Source organism: Echinops telfairi, unplaced genomic scaffold (genome assembly GCF_000313985.2).
Source record: "Echinops telfairi isolate 266 unplaced genomic scaffold, ASM31398v2 ScPeMD7_25;HRSCAF=90, whole genome shotgun sequence".
Lineage (NCBI taxonomy): Eukaryota > Metazoa > Chordata > Mammalia > Afrosoricida > Tenrecidae > Echinops > Echinops telfairi.
The window spans coordinates 9,505,176-9,522,019 of NW_022103922.1; the positions used below are offsets into that span (position 1 = coordinate 9,505,176).

General features: G+C 46.6%; 1 protein-coding gene across 45 annotated transcripts in view; it reads right to left on the minus strand.

The window, feature by feature from the left end:
• PTPRD (protein tyrosine phosphatase receptor type D) overlaps positions 1-16,844 on the minus strand; it is a 995,611-nt gene that overhangs the window by 159,723 nt on the left and 819,044 nt on the right. For 22 of the 45 annotated variants that reach the window (XM_045289116.1, XM_045289153.1, XM_045289139.1 and 19 more), the window contains 3 exons: positions 13,610-14,197; positions 13,091-13,191; positions 12,013-12,272 (listed from right to left, as the gene is read on the minus strand). In XM_045289116.1, the coding sequence (XP_045145051.1) occupies positions 12,013-12,272; positions 13,091-13,191; positions 13,610-14,197 (949 nt within the window). The remainder of the gene's footprint in view (positions 1-12,012; positions 12,273-13,090; positions 13,192-13,609; positions 14,198-16,844) is intronic. The other 23 variants (XM_045289141.1, XM_045289143.1, XM_045289142.1 and 20 more) reach the window with 3 other exon arrangements.

Sequence of the window (16,844 nt, forward strand, 5' to 3'; positions counted from 1 at the left end):
TAGGTTTTGAAGTCTTGGTATGGAAAGAAAAAAATAAAAACCAACCAACTAAACTATCACACTCATCACTTTCTACGAGTTATGACATGCTGCAATGATACTATTTTGGGCAAAATGGGTTCAATGAAGTCTGCTGTTGAAATTAATTTCACCTGTTTACTTTTGCCTTTTCCCCTAAAACTACTGCTACTAGACAATTGATCCTTTCATGCGTGCCCTATATTTATTGACACTGCTTTAGAGCCTTGTGGCTAAAATATGGCCTTGGGAAATGTATTTGACTCAGAACGCAGAAAGGGCCACAACTATGCAGGGTGATCTGGACGGATCATCTCCCACCTCTGCCCGCCCGTTGTGCCTTCTGAACAATGAGAAGAACTGGCACCGGACTGTATGTTTTAGGGAAATAAATCAGTGGACACCACGGGACTGTGTGCCACACGATGCAGGCTGGGGGACATGCATCTGCACTGCCTGCCTCACTTACTGGCATGATTGCTATTCCCTGCAGCAACGTTGTCTTCCAACTCACGGTGACACAGCAACAGGAAAAGGGGGCTGGTTGTGCACTGGGCCACTGCATTCCTCAGGGCTTCTGCTGACTGAGCTGCAGCAGCAGCAGCAGCTCACTAGATCTCTCCTTCTTGTCCATCTTCGTCTGGAAGCTTGGCTGAAACTTGATCAGCCCAGAACAACAGGTAGACGCATGGCTGGGAGTTGTTTCAAGAGACCCTTTGGCTGAACCCGAATCCGGGTCTCCTGCATGGAAGTCCAGAATTCTCTCATTGAACCCACTGACCACTGCCAGAATCTACTTTTGGTCAAAGGACTTCGACTCCCCATGTGGAGTGCACAAGAACTTGGCAAACTTTCCTTTCATGCGAAACCGAGAATTCAAGTCACTGCAGACAGTGATGTCAAAACTCTTTCAAGGCGTGCTGAGCCACTATTCAGATGAGCAGAATTGTATGGCCGGCCATTGGTCCTTTACTACAAATAATCCTGATGATCAAGGAGGGCGAGGAGGAGGAGGAGGAAGTGCTGGAGGGGGTGAGAGAGCCCAGTATCTTTGATTTTAGGATCCAGAGGAAGCTTCCTCCTCTGCTTGCCCTCCCAGCCCCTGGCGGATTTGCCACACCAGGCCGTCATGTTTAATGGGCACGGCACCGGATGACGGACGCTGCCATGAGTGGATGCACTTGATAAACACACTTGCCAACGAACCTCTTGCATTTTGATATCAGCAGCGCCAAGTCAGGAGCGCTTCTCTTGCATGTCTGCAAAGTACTCCCCTTGGCCCCAGGAAGACTCTCGCAAATCAAGGTTAAGCTGATGAATTCTCTTAATTTTTCTCCTGCGGTGGAGCTGCCATCTTTGTTCTCCATACAAGAAGCCATTCTTTCTTCTGCGACACTCCCCCATGTATTCATTTTCCAGCTGAGATAAGAATTGGAAGGCCTCCCCCACAGCAATTAATTAACAGGGTGGCCTTAGACCCAGGATTTTTTCTCTCCATGACTTGCCAAAGGATTTAGCTCCGGCAGCGCCAGTGGGGCGTGCTGCAAAGCAGCTCTTTCACGTCCAAGGAAAGAAAGGCTTGGGGAAATTTGAACTCCAGGTCATAGAGCATCTTAACGATAATGCGTCAGCTGCCAGTGAGTCGCTGCCAATTCAAGGGGACCTCACGCAAAACACAACCCAGTGCACACTCTCCCTCCTCCCTGCTTGGTCTCCAACTTCACAACCCACTTGCTCTTTTAGGTGCTGCTACGCTGAATACCAGTCATGATTACAGGGTTGATGAAGGAAGTTCACAGGCTACGATACATGTGAGACGTGCTCAGGATTTAGTTGTTCTTCGGGACACCTTACAATCTTTTTTCAGGGTTGCTAACACATGCCTAAAGGGCATTCCACTTTGCTGTCTGCCACAGTGCAAACGCATTCACTTGAAGCTCCCTGATCAGCAAATGTAGCTTCCTGAATGAAGTGCCCAGAAGCACCCCATTCCAGTAAGCCGCATCCAAAGGGCACTCAGCTCTACTTCCTTGGATCTGCAAGTCCAGCTACCTGAACTGAGTGCCGACAGGCCTGAGTCCACAAGCCAGCCTCTAGCCCCAAAGCACGCACTTTACCTTCCCCGTGGCTGCAAAGTGCACCACTAGGCTCCAGGCTCAGGCTCCTAGCTCTGCTGCTCTTCCGGTGCCACAGCTGTCTTCTTGATCCAGGACGGTCACAGCACAGGGCTCTCGGGGTCCAGAGGGCGTGCTCTCCTCCTGGTTTTAATGTGAGAGCCCCTCTCCTGTTTCTCAGAAGGCTCCCTTCCCACCAGCAGGATGCCAATCCAAATTATGCCAGTTCACAATGACTCACCAAGGACGGATTCTCCTCACCTTCTTACCCAGAGCCACAGGAAAAGGATGTTTGCTGGGAGTTAGAGACATCGACCACAAGAGCCGCATGAAATCATTTGCTACCCTGGCTGGTCTTCACATGGCACACTCAACTTGCTGTCTGCTCCCAATGATGGCGCCCTCATGACGACATGTCCAAAGCTAGTGTGTTGCATAGTGTTCTGTGTGATGCGTATTTTCCTCAGCTAATTTTCTGAGTGAGATTAGCAGGGCTTCCCCCCCCCCCCCCTTCCACCCACCTTTTCTTCCTGGATTGTCTTCATCCAGAGGCTCCACTGTTAACATTGGGTGGCCCTGCTCGTTTGTACCTGATATCCCAGTAGTAGAGCTTCCAGCATCACCAGGACATGTAAGGCACCAGGGTACAAGGCGTGAGGTCTAGATCCACAATTTCTATTTTCTCAGGGACTGTGGTTTTTTAAGCACTCACATCTTCACTTTCACTGAAACCTACCTGTTCCCTGAGTATATTGCTTCCCTTCCAGACTCTCTCCCAAAGCAGGCTCACTGCCATCAAGTCAGTGCTGACTCACAGCAACCCACTGTGGATTTCCAACTGTAAGTGTTTCCAGGAGTAGAAAACCCAGACTTTCTCCTGTGGAGCTGCTGCTGATTTCAAACTGCTGACCATGAGAGTCTCAGTCCAACAGGTAACCACTACCCCACCAGGGCTCCGGTCCTTTCCCTGCAACAGGAACCTCACAGTCAGGACTTGGCGTTTCTCTGGTTTCTGGTTTCCAGAGCTTCTTGCTGACCTTGTTTCTCTGCCCTCTTGCCGAAGAAATTGCACAACACACTCCTCCTTTGAAAGCCCGTGCGGTTCAGCTCCTTGGTCTCTGTCCCCCACCAACCTCCTCATCATCTACTTTCTCTTCTAGAAGATATCGGACCCCAGAGTTCAGGGTACTGCTTTCCTGCCATCATCTTAAGCGACTCCAGCCTTGTTTGGGTAAGAAGAAGGAAGGGACCCAAAGTGCCGGGCTGCCTTTCTCTGTGCCTGTCGGTAAAAGGCTGAATGCATCTGAAGAAGAGAACCCGGCAGGAGAGAGTGAGGAGATGCATGTAGGATCCACCAACCCAAACACGCTTCAGCACTGCTTGGCCATCCCATCCAATACTGCACTTGCCCACGGTAACTTTTCCATCTTTCTTCTGGTGCTTCCAATGTTAGATTTTCCTACTTTCCCCATAGAAAACCATCTATTTTCATAAATCACAACAAACAGTACCAACAAAATAGAAACAGACCAGACTTCATCTTCTCCCTCCTAAACCTCCAGCCAACCAATCTCCCTACCAAGCCTGTTGAGAGAGAGAGGGGTTGTCTCGACATGTTCTTGTCCATCCACGGGTGTTCTTTGACCTGGTTACCGTCTCTCCCTTTCGTGGGGACATCGCCATGCACGGTCATCTTCTTTTGTATGCACTTCAACTGCTTCTTCCCCAGCAGAGCCTACCCATGAGCTGTTTGTTCAACCTTAGGTAATTATCTGTCATTAAAAGCAAAACAAAACATGTTCTGACTTGGCAGTCACCCTCTTTCTCTCCTCTCCTTTTTTGCCAAACATTCTGGGGGAGAAGAATCGGTTTGGGCTTGCTCTTTTCCATCTCACCTTCCCCTCACTTCCCACTCAATCACGCCCCACTCTGCCCCACTGCCCCGTGCACTGCCGCTGCAACGTCCGCAGCGACTTCAGTGCTGTTTCCCTCACGGGTGACTTTCGGATTCTTTGGCTTACTTGACCTTTTAGTAGACTATTACACTATTGGTACAGCTTACCTGCATTGGTCTCAGCGAAACACCTGTCCTGTTTTTTCTATTCAACCGTCTCGCTATTCTATCTTTGTTTCCTTGGCTGTTTTTTTTTAATCTGTGTCCCTGTTATTAAATGGTGGGCTTCCTCAAGACTCTGCCCAAGGACTCCCCCTATTTTCTTCCCAGGTGATTTCAGGGATCAGGGATCACCTAAATGCAAATGAGTCACAGATGCCCATCTTCAGGCCAGAATGTGCCTCTGAACTCCACAGGTGCAACAAATTCCCACTTTATAACACCATTTCTGTGCTACAAAAAGCACCCCACCTTTGGCTAAAACAAGGCCCACGGGATTCCTCTTAACATACATGCTTAACATACATACGTGAGCCACTATCCACGCCAGCACATAGCACAAAGTGAGTCATCGTCAGCAACCTGCTTTCACGCCTTGCCTTATACCCAATCAACTGCCACATAGGTCCACAATCCACCTGCAGGGCATTTGCCCATCTTCCCCCACCAGCCACCCCCATGGCCTCACTCATCAACTCACGGTGGGTGGTACTACCCTTGCCCTTATTGTTCCCTCTTTATTGACTTCAATCCCTCTAGTTTAGTTTCTGGAAGTTTCATTTCAAATTACAAACTTGATCATGGCATCTCCACCCCTTTCTCCCATCCTTGTAGACATTTCAGTGGATTCCCCCATTTCTCTCAGGGCAAAGTTCAAAGGCATCACAAAACCCTGGAGGAGCTAGCTGCGACCCATTTCTCCATGGCCTCTGACTTAGTTTCCCAACTTCCAATTTCCTGAACTTGCTGATAACCCAAAACTCATGGACATTGAGTCAATGCTGACTCATATCGAGCTCCAGTGGGTCTGCAAGACTGGAACTATGTACAGGGCAAGAAAGCCTCATCTTTCTCCTGTGGAGCTGCTGGTAGATTCTAACTACCAACCATCCCCACGGCAGCCCAATGGGAAACCACTACACCCCTCAGGGCTAATGCCTCAGGACTGGCAAACCTCATTTTACTTATTACTTCCTCAGGGGCACCTTCCTGAGCTCTCTGACGAGAGGACCTATTTCAATTTTGTATTCTTTCTAATCTACAGTTTTCAAGAGCAGTTGATCCTTGAACAATGCAGATGTTCAGAGTACTGAGTTCCTGCTCAGTTGAAGAGTGAATATAATTTACAATCGACCCTTCAACAATACGGCTTTGAACAGCGCGGGCCTACTTACACATGATCTCTGTTCCTGTTACTACTGCAGTGATGAGTCCTCTAAGATGCATGTGAACGCAACCAGCACGAACTGCTCACCCTGGGCTGAGTCACAAGAGATGGCAGGTTCAGCAGATATTGGCAACAGCTGAGCTCACCCCCCACAGCAGCAGGGAAAAAACAATCTGAACTTAAATGGGGCCCTGCATTCAACCTGGAGCTGTTCAAAGGTCAAGTGTACTGCTGAAGACACATTTGTTGGTACACCTAGAAACACCGCCGAGAAGCAGATATATGCACTTTGTTAGGTGCCATTAAGCTGAGTGCAACTCACAGCAACTTAAAATGACAGAGTAGACCTGCCCCAGGGGGCTTTCTAGGGTTCAGGCCTTTGGCTTGTGTTACTTTTTTTTATTGTGAATTGGGTGAAAAGTGCACCGAAGAAATCTGGTTCCCATTCACCGATTCACACACATTTTGTTTCCTATCATTGACTGCAGTCCTCGCAGTATCTACAGCAGGACTGGTTCCACTTCCGTCCTCTCTCCTCCTTGCCCACCCCTTTCTGCCACTTGAACCCTGACCCTGGATGTCCCTCTAAGGTGACTGCTCACCACAGGGACCTGTCTACTGTTTGCCTGAGACTTGAGCCATGGAGGTGAGAGCTCAGTTTCAGGCGTGAAGGGTGATTAAGGGTCATGGTCGTGGGGCTCCCACCAGGTTCTGTCTGACCAGTAAGGCTGGAGTAGGCTGCCATCTTCATCAGAGCAAATCACCAATTCTTTTTACCAGAGTATGGGCGGTGGATTTGAACTGCCAGCCTCCCAGTGAGCAACTGAATGCTGCACCAGTGCTTCATCAGGTGCACATGATCTCCCCACCCCCATTTTATAACTGAATTCTGCCACTGAAAAGGAGAAGGGGTGAGTTAGGTAGGTCTGCGAGACTATGGGTCTCCTAAACCAGGAAGTCAAACATTTGAAGGATCTTTTTCCTCTTTGAGAACTTCCACATCTCAAATCATCTTCAGAAGCCTTTTCTTCTTTCTCCAAACCAGCAAGACCTGTGCACATGTGGTTTGCAGAATATAGAGTGGTTCACTGCACCTGTCCTGGTCTTTACTATCATCATGGTGAGGACCTTTGTTCTAATCTCTTAGGATATTAAGATACAATGATTCAGAAAGGTGCGAACGGAGGAGCTAGCATGTGCCCTACAAATTCCTATCAACCAAGGAACTGCTGAAACGAAAATAACAAATTGATCGGGGGCTTGCTCGGTGTGAAAGGTGGGTAAAATGTCACTCTCCCTGCTGCTTTGCACTCTCAAGTTTATAGCTGAGGCTTCAAACATTTTTCTCAACACAGACTTTAATAGTTATTAAACTAATGGAAAAGTAAGTAAGCTCAGAATCAATATATCTGAAAAGCCTAACTACTTAAAAAAAAAATCAAACTGTGTTTTCCCAGTATATTAGATTTAATTAGAGACGTTCAATCTAACCTTCAGGATTTTAATGACATTAAGTAAAGTTCGACTAATTTTATTTAATCTGTTACCACCGAGGGGCCCAGAGCACATGGCAAGCCAAGCCCTGGCCGCTCAGCTGGTCCCACTTCACATTCAGCCTGGCTTCTACGTTAGTCGCCCCCGTATCTCTGTCCCCAGAAGTCCTGATGGCGCCGTGTTAAGTGCTCAGGTGCTAGGCAAAAAGGTCTCAGCTGAAACCCATGAATGGCTCTGCTCAAGACACATGGGCAATCTGATTCTGTAATGATCTCATACTCCTGGACACAGGACAGGGCCGCGGCATTCTGCGCTGTGGTCACTATGCACTGAAATGGATTTGACAGCCATAAGTTTGGTTCGGCTCTTATTAGCCTGCTCAATCTTGTCCTTTAACGGGATGCTCTGTCTCAGAGTTCATGATGGGAGCAAGTTCTTGTATCAATATTAATATATACATATGCAAAATATATATAAGATGAACATATTAATATACATTTATGCAAGGAATACATAGCTACGATATTGCAATATCCATAACTAAATGTTTATGGATAATGTGATACATATACTTATGAAATATACATTGATAAAATATATTCCAATATCCACAAATAGACATATATTGCAAAAATATATTGCAATATCCATAAATATATATATAGATGTATTTGGATATATTTGTTTGGAAAAACGATCTATATAGATACTTATGGATATTGCAATATGTCTTTATAAACATTTATAAAAAATTTTTTTTGATTTAGGTAGTATGTACTCAGAAAGCTAAGAATTTAATGTATATCTGATACCTTTTGATAGCTTTGTCTCTTAGAAGTAGCTGGGTGCTACACTCTTTTCTCCCACTCAGAGTGAAACCCTACTCAGAAAAGTCACGGGGGTGGGGGGGTGTTCCTCTGCTCCCATAAGCTGCCTGTGACCACCAGTGGCATCCTACACGCTCTGACTGGCATTCTGCCTCCATTCACAAAGAAGGTCGAAGCCTCACAGAATCAGTGTGGCAGCACCTACAAGACCCACGTGGAAACTCCATAAGGAATTGTGTGTTCCCGAGAGGAGTTCCGTGCAGAAAGCCCCAGGACCCAGTGGACTAAAAAACTGATGTCAGGAGACACCACACTCACAAGAAGCACTCTTGGTTTGAGGAGGGGTGAAGTTGGAGGGTGATGAGCAAGACTGCTGAATTGTCTGGGCCTGCACGGGTAAGCTAATTATTTTTCCCTCACCAAGCTTGTGTATTGTTGGAAAATCTATTGTAGCCATTCTTCCACACAGCTTTCACCTAAACAACAGCTCCGCAATTACTTCCCCGGTCCCCCTTCTTTTCCCATCCAATGTGAAAAGGGGGACTGTGATCCCTTCTCACACGTTACACTTGCCAATAGCAGCACAGACCACCAAGTCTTTGTTTAATAGCTACGACCACTTGAGATGACCTAGGAGGGTGGACGGAGGCGGATGGTTCATGTGAAGCCATCATGCCCTGCAGAAGCCCAGCAAAAATGTCATTTCAGATTCCTTTAGTTCTGCCTTGAAAGAAGTATAGGAAGAGTATTCCTTAGAAGTGATGGTGAAACTTCATCTTACGTACTTTGGACATGTCGTCAGGAGGAACCAGTCCCTGGAGAAGGACATCATGGGTGGTAACGTGGAGAGTCAGTGAAAAAGAGGAAGACCCTCCAGGAGATGGACTGACATGGTGGCTGTCACAATGAGCTCACAGAGTGACGACTGTGCGGATGGTGCCAGGCTGGGTAGTGTGTTGTTCCGGTGGACATCAGGCCATGATGAGTGGGGATTGCCTCCACAGAACCTAACCACCAGCCGGAGATTTGCTTTCATTTCCTATGCTTCCTACACTTGCACAATTTAGTCCTTCGTGGTTCTCCCTGCAGTGGCTAGCATCTCTTTTTGGGACTCCTTCCTTCCTGTCTGGTTGTATTTGTTTGGTGCTGTCCAATCACCTCTGACCCATAGCACCTCCATGCCCAACAGAAGGAAACTCTGCACGGCCCTGCATCATCCACACAAGGTTGTTCCCAAGCCTGAGCCCACTGAGGCAGCTACTCTATCCATCCATCTGGGTCGAAAGCATTCCTCTTTTTCACCTCCCCTCCACTTGACCAAACACGATGTCCTTCTTCACCAAGGACTCGTCTCTCCTGACAACACACCCAAAATATATAAGACGAAGTCTTGTCATTCTTGCTTCTAAGGAGCACCCTGGCCTTCCTTCTTCCAGTACAGATGATTTTTCCTGTTAGCAGTCCCCGGGACTTTCAAAATTCTTTGCATCATTTACTTAGTGGGCTTAATTTTTCCCCATGGAAAAATTTCTTTGCTACCTAAGGTTCATTACTTTCTTTGCTACCTAAGGTTCATCATTTTCCCTGACTCCATTTCGATATAGAAGGTGAAAGTACATAAACAAAACAAAGGGGAAAACTGAAGCTAAAGAAAAACACCAACAGACAGAGTATATGAGTACATTCTATAATTGTCTCTATTCACTCAGCAGCTGAAAAATGAAACAAAAGCCCACTGCCAGTAGACAAAAATGCAATTTCCCAAGGATGACTAAGATATTTTACCAAGCAAATTTGGTAAGAAATCTATAAAGAAAGCCTATTATTTTCAAGAAAGTTCCCCAAACTAAATTCATAGTGAATACTACAATATAGGTATGTTATGTTCACATTCCAACTGCTCTATCTGGAATAGACCGTATTTTTTCAATGTACTAAAATTATAGTCCTTTATTTTCAGGAAGGACCAATTGCTGGAGAATGACATCATGCTTGCTCAAATAGAGGGTCCAGGAACAAGAGAAAGACCCCCAGAAGTTTGAGACAGGATCCACCATAGCAACAACGGTGAGGATGCCGCAAGCTCAGGCGGTGCTTTCTTCCATTGTACAAAGGGTCTGCACGATTCAGAAATGAGTTGAGGGGCACCTCATGAAAATAGATTTCCTCCTCTGCGCTTTCATCTACATTGCTCCTTCATCAGAGCTTTTGCATCCTTCAAGACTCCGATGCGCTCCATCAGAATGCCTCCCCTAAAACCCAGGGTGGGTAGAACACCACATTTATGTCTCCACAGGACTCCTCAGGAAACCCCCATGCCATTTCTATTGCATACTTTCTGCTACTCTTCTCAGACAGAAAGCCGAGGCTTTCCCTTGGCCATCGTTCTCCCTGAGGCTTCGTTGTGCCAAGGTGAAATCCACTAGTTCCGATTCTTTCACAGTTCTTTCAACAGACATTTCAAGATGGAATTTAATGACCTCCTCATATAAAATACATCCGCAATTGAGCTCCTCATCTTCCCACCGATGTCTGTCCTTGAGAAAGCATGGCAGGACCGGTCCTTTGGTCAAAACCCCTCAGCCCTCAGAGGCATCTGTAATGTGCTCCTTTGCCTGGAGCTCTCCATGAACACACTACAAAATCCTACTGCTTTAGTCAAGGGCACCTCGCGACAGTGTCCACATGCTGCTTCCACTTTGACATCTTACTTCAGAGTCGCACCATTTGCTTAGATTCAACCACACATGAATGCCCCACACCTTCTTCTGGCTATCTCCAAGTGCTCCAAGCCATCTAGGGCCATCTTCCTGAAGAACTGCTCACTAACCGATCAGGTCACTAGCTTGGTTCCTATCTTTAGGGCCTAAAAGATCCATAAGCTCAGTGTAAATGCCTATGCTTGACCTTCAAAAGTTTCATAGCACGTTTTACCTACAGTTGATTGGTGGGATCATATAATTGAGAAAGGATATAGTCTTGATCCAAGCATGTAGCACAGTATCTGCCATGCAGGAACACATGGGCATTACAAAATTAGCATCACGCCATTCTCCTGCATCCAGAACTTTGATGGCTTTGCATACTCTATAGGATTTAATCTAAAGTTGGTATGACTTAGCTCTCATATATCCGTTTCCAACTCTTCTTGCTAGGGCATTCTGGGTTCCAGTCTTATGGAATTACTCCTTTGATGTAATATGAAGCCTTTGCCAACAGCTCCCCCTGCATATTCCACTTCTTAGAATGCCTCATCTTTGTCCTTCAAGTGCAGAAATCTTCCTCCACCCATTCAATTTGGGGGGGGCCTAACGCAACCACGAACATTTATTACATCTTTCTGTTGCCCCACTCAGTGAGCGATGGGACAGGTTGGCTTCCTTTTTTATTTCCTGGAGTAGATCACAGTAATCTGAACACCAAACTGGAATCCAGGGTCATCTGGTCGATTCTGACTCATAGTGAACTTATAGGGTTTCTGAGGCTAAAGATCTTCCAGGAGCAGATAGCTGCTTCCTTGATCCACAAAGTGATGGGTGGGTTTAAACCAGCATCTTTCCAGTTCGCAGCTCAGTGCTTCCCCAACAGTGTTCATATCTAATACCTTTTGATGAATACTTTTTTTTTTTCCTTCTCTTGACACTGCTGGTAACTAGCTCTCTGCTCCTGAACAAACTAATTAATTGAGTGGATTTAATTACCCACCCAAAGCCCATTGGTCTCCACACTGGGTTCTATTTCAATCAGATAACTGAACATTTTCTGAATTTCTGGTTGTTTTCCAATGTCTTTGATACCTTGTTGAAATTTCTCCAACCTTCCCACACACATATACAGAAGATGTGTTGTCCAACACACCGGCCTATTGGCTTTCTGAAAGTGTCCGGGCCACTGAATTGTGTAAGACTTCCTCATGATTATAACACTTTGCCAACTACGCATTATTCAAATAATGACCTTTCCCCCTAAACTATAATGCCAACTCCTTCATAGAAAGGAACATACTTTACCTGTCTTTCTGTCTCCGTAACATCATTCCTGGTAACTCAGAAAGCACACTTAGTGTGCTACACTAAGGGCAATGGGTGTTACAATGAACTTCAGACCACCAGGCACCAGAACTTAAGTGACAATGCCGTCAACGTACACAGAAGAATCTTTCACTCCTTTTAAAGGAAGGGATATATAATTTCATACAACCATTATCATACGAATACGTAGTTTTCTTGGTTGCTCATCTGCCATTTTCTCCTTGGCCCAACCCTTCCATCCACTTACTTTATATTTTCATTCGCAGGTACTTCCGGCAGTTGCACGGTAATCATGCCATCCAAGTTGGTCTTCCCAATGAAGGCAGGCTTGGTACGGAGGACATCTGGGGCTGTCTTGGCGGTGACCCTGTGCTGAAGTCCACCAGCACTGTTCCCACGATTTGTCAGTACGAAGGAATAGGATTTCTCAGGCTTCAGGTTGACGATTAACTTCTGTGTGGCTCGGCCATCCACCTCCTCCACCATCTTGCCATCATCATAAAGAATCTACGGAGAGACAACCCATCAGAGGTGGTGGTAACAAAGAATCAAAAGAGATTTTATAAACCAGGAGGTACTTGGGCTGATAGGAAATGCTGAAGAGGGGGTCAATTTCAAATTGGTGGGGAAGCCAATCTGTAAGTGATTTGAGAGAGTGTATCAGTTTGCCTCATACGCCTCCCAGGTCGTCAGTCCATGTTTCTACATCTATATAAAGAGAAATGCAATGGTTCCTAATTGGTAGCCTTAGAGTTGCATACCATCTGCATGGACTATATGCAAGAAACCTTCAGATTTTCAAAAGATTAGTCCTGTCAAAGACAAAGAAAGGCCTTTGCTACTTGTTCTCCATACATGTCTCCAAACCTATTCCTAAGGTTTTCCTGTTCCTAAATGATTTTCTACTCCTTTTGTCTAAGTTCATCCTTCTTACTAACACCTCTCCAGGGCCAACTGAGCTTAAAAAAGAACTTCAGACCCACAAAGAGATCCAAATGCTGCCTGGAGACTGTGTTATAAATAGTTGAAGGGCAAGTCAATGCCATTCTCTGGAGATAAACAAAAGCCCGTGCTTGGATTGAAAGGGGGGAGGGAGAGTACTAGGTGACCTACAAGCAACTCCAGCTTTGAGTCTGACCCCCTGCCCCTCATTTGAGTGCTTCAAGCACCAGACATAATCATCTCTTAGGTGAGCGCGCCTAATGAGAACAGCATCGGACATACAGCCCCATCAAAGCGTCTGCCAGCCCTGCCAACCACTTACCCAGCTGAACTGCCCCCTTCGCTTCCACCCTTGGTAACTTACAAAGGAGAAAAGGACGTACTTTGAAAGGCATGGCCGAATTATAATTCTCTGGAATCTCCCAAGACAGCAGCACTGACGTCTTCATGACTGCTTTGACATGAAAATTTTTTGCAAACACTGCTGGAAAAGGAAAGACAGTGTATTGAAACTATTTCTAGAGATGGACGACTTGTCCTTCTCCACCATGGACCACAGGGCTTAGGCTAGCCGCTGCCTACGTTGACCAGAGAGAGCGTGGTTGGCCTACCTGTGTAGCGTGCTCATTTCAACACGCTCCTTTCTCTCCCACTCAGCCAACAACTACCTTGTGCTTTCCTTACCTGAGGAGCTCGGTGCAGTCAGCCAGGCTTGCGTGGCATTCTATCACTGAAATCTAAGCCATCCAGAATGTGTTATGGTTTACATACGTTACCTTTACGCTTTGGCTGAACCTATCAATATGAATGGGCCGATCAGTTATTTTTATAGCGTCAACACACTGATTTCCAAAGACCGACATTCCTTTAAAGCAGCAAGGCCAGAAGCAGACAAATCCTACCTTGATCCACAGGTAGTGTCCTGAACTGGACACTGGGACTATATGGCCCGGGCCCTTTGCTCGTGTGAGCACGTACTTTTACATCGTAAGTGGTATCTGGCTTTAAGCCACTGAGTATCAGAGTGGTGTCTGCTGGAACAATAAGCTGCTCCATCGGAAGAAGCGGGATGTTGATATCCCGATAAAGGAGCGTGTACTTGGTGATAAGGCCGTTTCTCTCTGCCAGGGCAGGCGGCTGCCAGGACAGCTGGACAGATGTGGAGGTGGTGCCATCCGAATGGAGATTTTGAGGGAATCCAGCAGGGACATCTTCTGGGACCGAAATCTCCTTGACCATCTCCTCCCCAAAGCCCACTTTGTTCCTGGCCGAAAGCTTGAAGATGTAGGCCGTGCCCTTGTGGATGTCCATCGCTGTGAAATGGTCCTCCTTCTCGGAGAACTCAAGAGTGGTGAGCGGCTCTGTATCCTTGCGGCCAAACTTGAGCCGGTAGCCCTGGAGGGGTCCGAATGTGTCCACAGGGGGGTGCCACTGGATGAGGGCAGTATTCATCTGGGTGTGGTTGATGACAAGCCGCGGTTTCCCTGGAACTGAAGCGCAGAGGACGGGGGTCAGCCGGACCAGTACAAACGTCCACCGTCCCACCACTGCCGAATGCAAACACCACTGATCTGGCATGCCCCTTTCTACAGTCAGACACGAAACGACCAAACAACACAGACTTGCAGAGATAGCCCCAATATTAGACAACCACGACAAAGCTGTTGTGACTGACTTTATTTTGAAGGGCCGCTGATTTACTTAAGAAGGTGGCAGGAAGTGAACACATGGCAACTACATGCGTTTCAGTGTGCAAACATGTCCCTGCTAGTCCGTGGAAGGGAGACAGACATGGAGACCGTGGGATTTGAGGTGGTTAGCTCTCCGGGCAACCCCGTGCACAAGACAGCAAAACGCTGCCGGGTTCCTGAGGACCCCCTGCTGTCATCTGACACGGACCTCTATGCCATCACGTGGACGTTGTGATCTCTAGGGGTTTGATTGGCTGAATTCTGGAATCAGGCCTTTCTTCCCAGCCCCACTCAGGGTGCAAGCTCTGCTGAAATGTGCTTCGCCACACACAGCCTTCACTGGGAGATAGGCAAAGGCGATGTATGAGGTCGACTGGCCAGAAACAGAACCCGGGTCTCCACCAGGAAAGACAAGAATTTTATCACGGAACTCCCTATGCCTCACTAGACTATGTTCACGGACCCCAAATAGGACGTTTTACTGCAACGAAAGGTATTGTCCGGTCGCTTCACTTCCTAACCTTTACGCATACAGGTTCAACTCAGAGAGAAATGAATCCCAGAAAAGAGGAAGCAGTTCCCTCCCTCCCTCCCTCCCCCTCACTGTCAACAAGTTGACTCTGGCTCAGGGCAACCCTACAGGTCAGGGCAGAATTTCCCTCCTGGGTTTCTGAAATGCACTATCTTGACAGGAACAGACAGTCCTATCTGTCTCCCGCAGTGTGTGGTCGGTGGATTCAAATTACCAACCAACTCAATCCAATGCAACTCATAAGAACAATACTTATGAACAATAATTATAACCCAATGTTATTTACTGAGCCCCCAGGGAATGGATTAGGCCCTAGGCTGAGATCATGACCAACAGTATCCCATTAGACTTACATCACTCACTCCTCACTTTGCTGTCAGATCAGTTGTGAACATCATCTTTGAATTAGATAATAAGGAGACCCAGACAGGTAGAAACCTGAGCAAGGTCAATTGCCTAATCACGAGAAAGCTGTAAGAAGACAAAGACGCAGGCAGGTTGGCCTGAGTTCGTAACTCAAATATTTAACTATACTGTCACAAAGGTTAAAGAAGGAAGGAAGCAAAGGAGGGTGGGTACAGAATAGTGTGCCTGGACTTCCTGTGGATTGAATCTGCCCATTTTGTCTACATTTAACTTCCCATGTCAGTAACCCTCATCATTTTCTTCATGTGTATAATGGGACGTAGGTAAAGACTTAGCTCGTGTGGTGGTTGGAAATATTAAATTACAAATTAAAATGCGGGTAAAGGTCTCAGCATGATAACCCATTACCAGGAACCCTGATGATGGATCAGGGGGGTATGGACCTTTTTGTTGTCAGGGGTTGTTCTGAGGAGCAGAGAATGTACGTACTTAAGGATAGAGATGCTCAATCCACTTAAGAAGAGTTCTCATCGACTTGTTCTGTGCCTGGCTCTATCCATCCTACTTTAAGAGTGGAGTGTAATTGTTTCTGAAACCCACAGCAAAAGTAAACAAACAAACAACAAAACACCGGTAATACAGAAAGCGGGGAGCCTGGGAAAGAGAAGGGAGTGTCTACAGGACCCAAATGAATCCAGTAAACAGAAAGGGGTGGGGAGGATGATTGCAAAAAGGGAGGGCAGTTTACAATAACGGATGACTGGCAATGCAAAACAGGATCCTGGGCAGGCAGCTAAAGGTAAATAAATAGAAGAAGAGAAGACAATAGCTGGACCGTTCATCAGCAATGCTTTTGTATTTCAGAAAGTTGAGACCCAAGGAGTGATGCGCTTTGCCCAAGACAGAGCTCTGTCCTTAACCAAGGGGCTAATGGTTTTGCTTGTTTCACATGCTGGTTCTGTCCAGGTAAATCCCAGACATAGTATGGTCAGAAGGCTCCCAGTGTGCAACAGGAATGCCATCCATGGGTGAAGAGGCTGGCCCAGGAGTCAAAAGCGTAGTGGACCCCGTTTGCTCAGGCAGGAGTGCACTCCTTAGCCATCTCCTCAGCCAATCAGCAAACAGGTTCTGAGAGCACAGCTGATTCATTAATTGGAGAGTGCTTGACTTTCTCCATTTGTTTCCATTTCAAATGTATTTAAAATGATTTTCCTTGTGAGAGGCCTGGTAGGGATCCCGCAAGGGCAATACAACCAAGAGAAATCACTGAAACCCAAAGGAAGGCTGAGCATGGTAGTGGGACAAGAGGAAAGTAAAGGGAAATAGAGGAAAGAACCAGGGGACAAAGGGTATGTATAGAGGTTTTAAGACTGTAATGCACATATGTAAATGTATTTATATAAGAGTGTGGGGAAACAGATCTACCTGCATATATTTATAGGTTTAGTATTAAGGCAGCAGATGGACATTGGGCCTCCACCCAAGCACTTACTCATTGTAAGAACACATTGTTCTATTAAATTGGCATTCCAGGATGCACACCTTCCC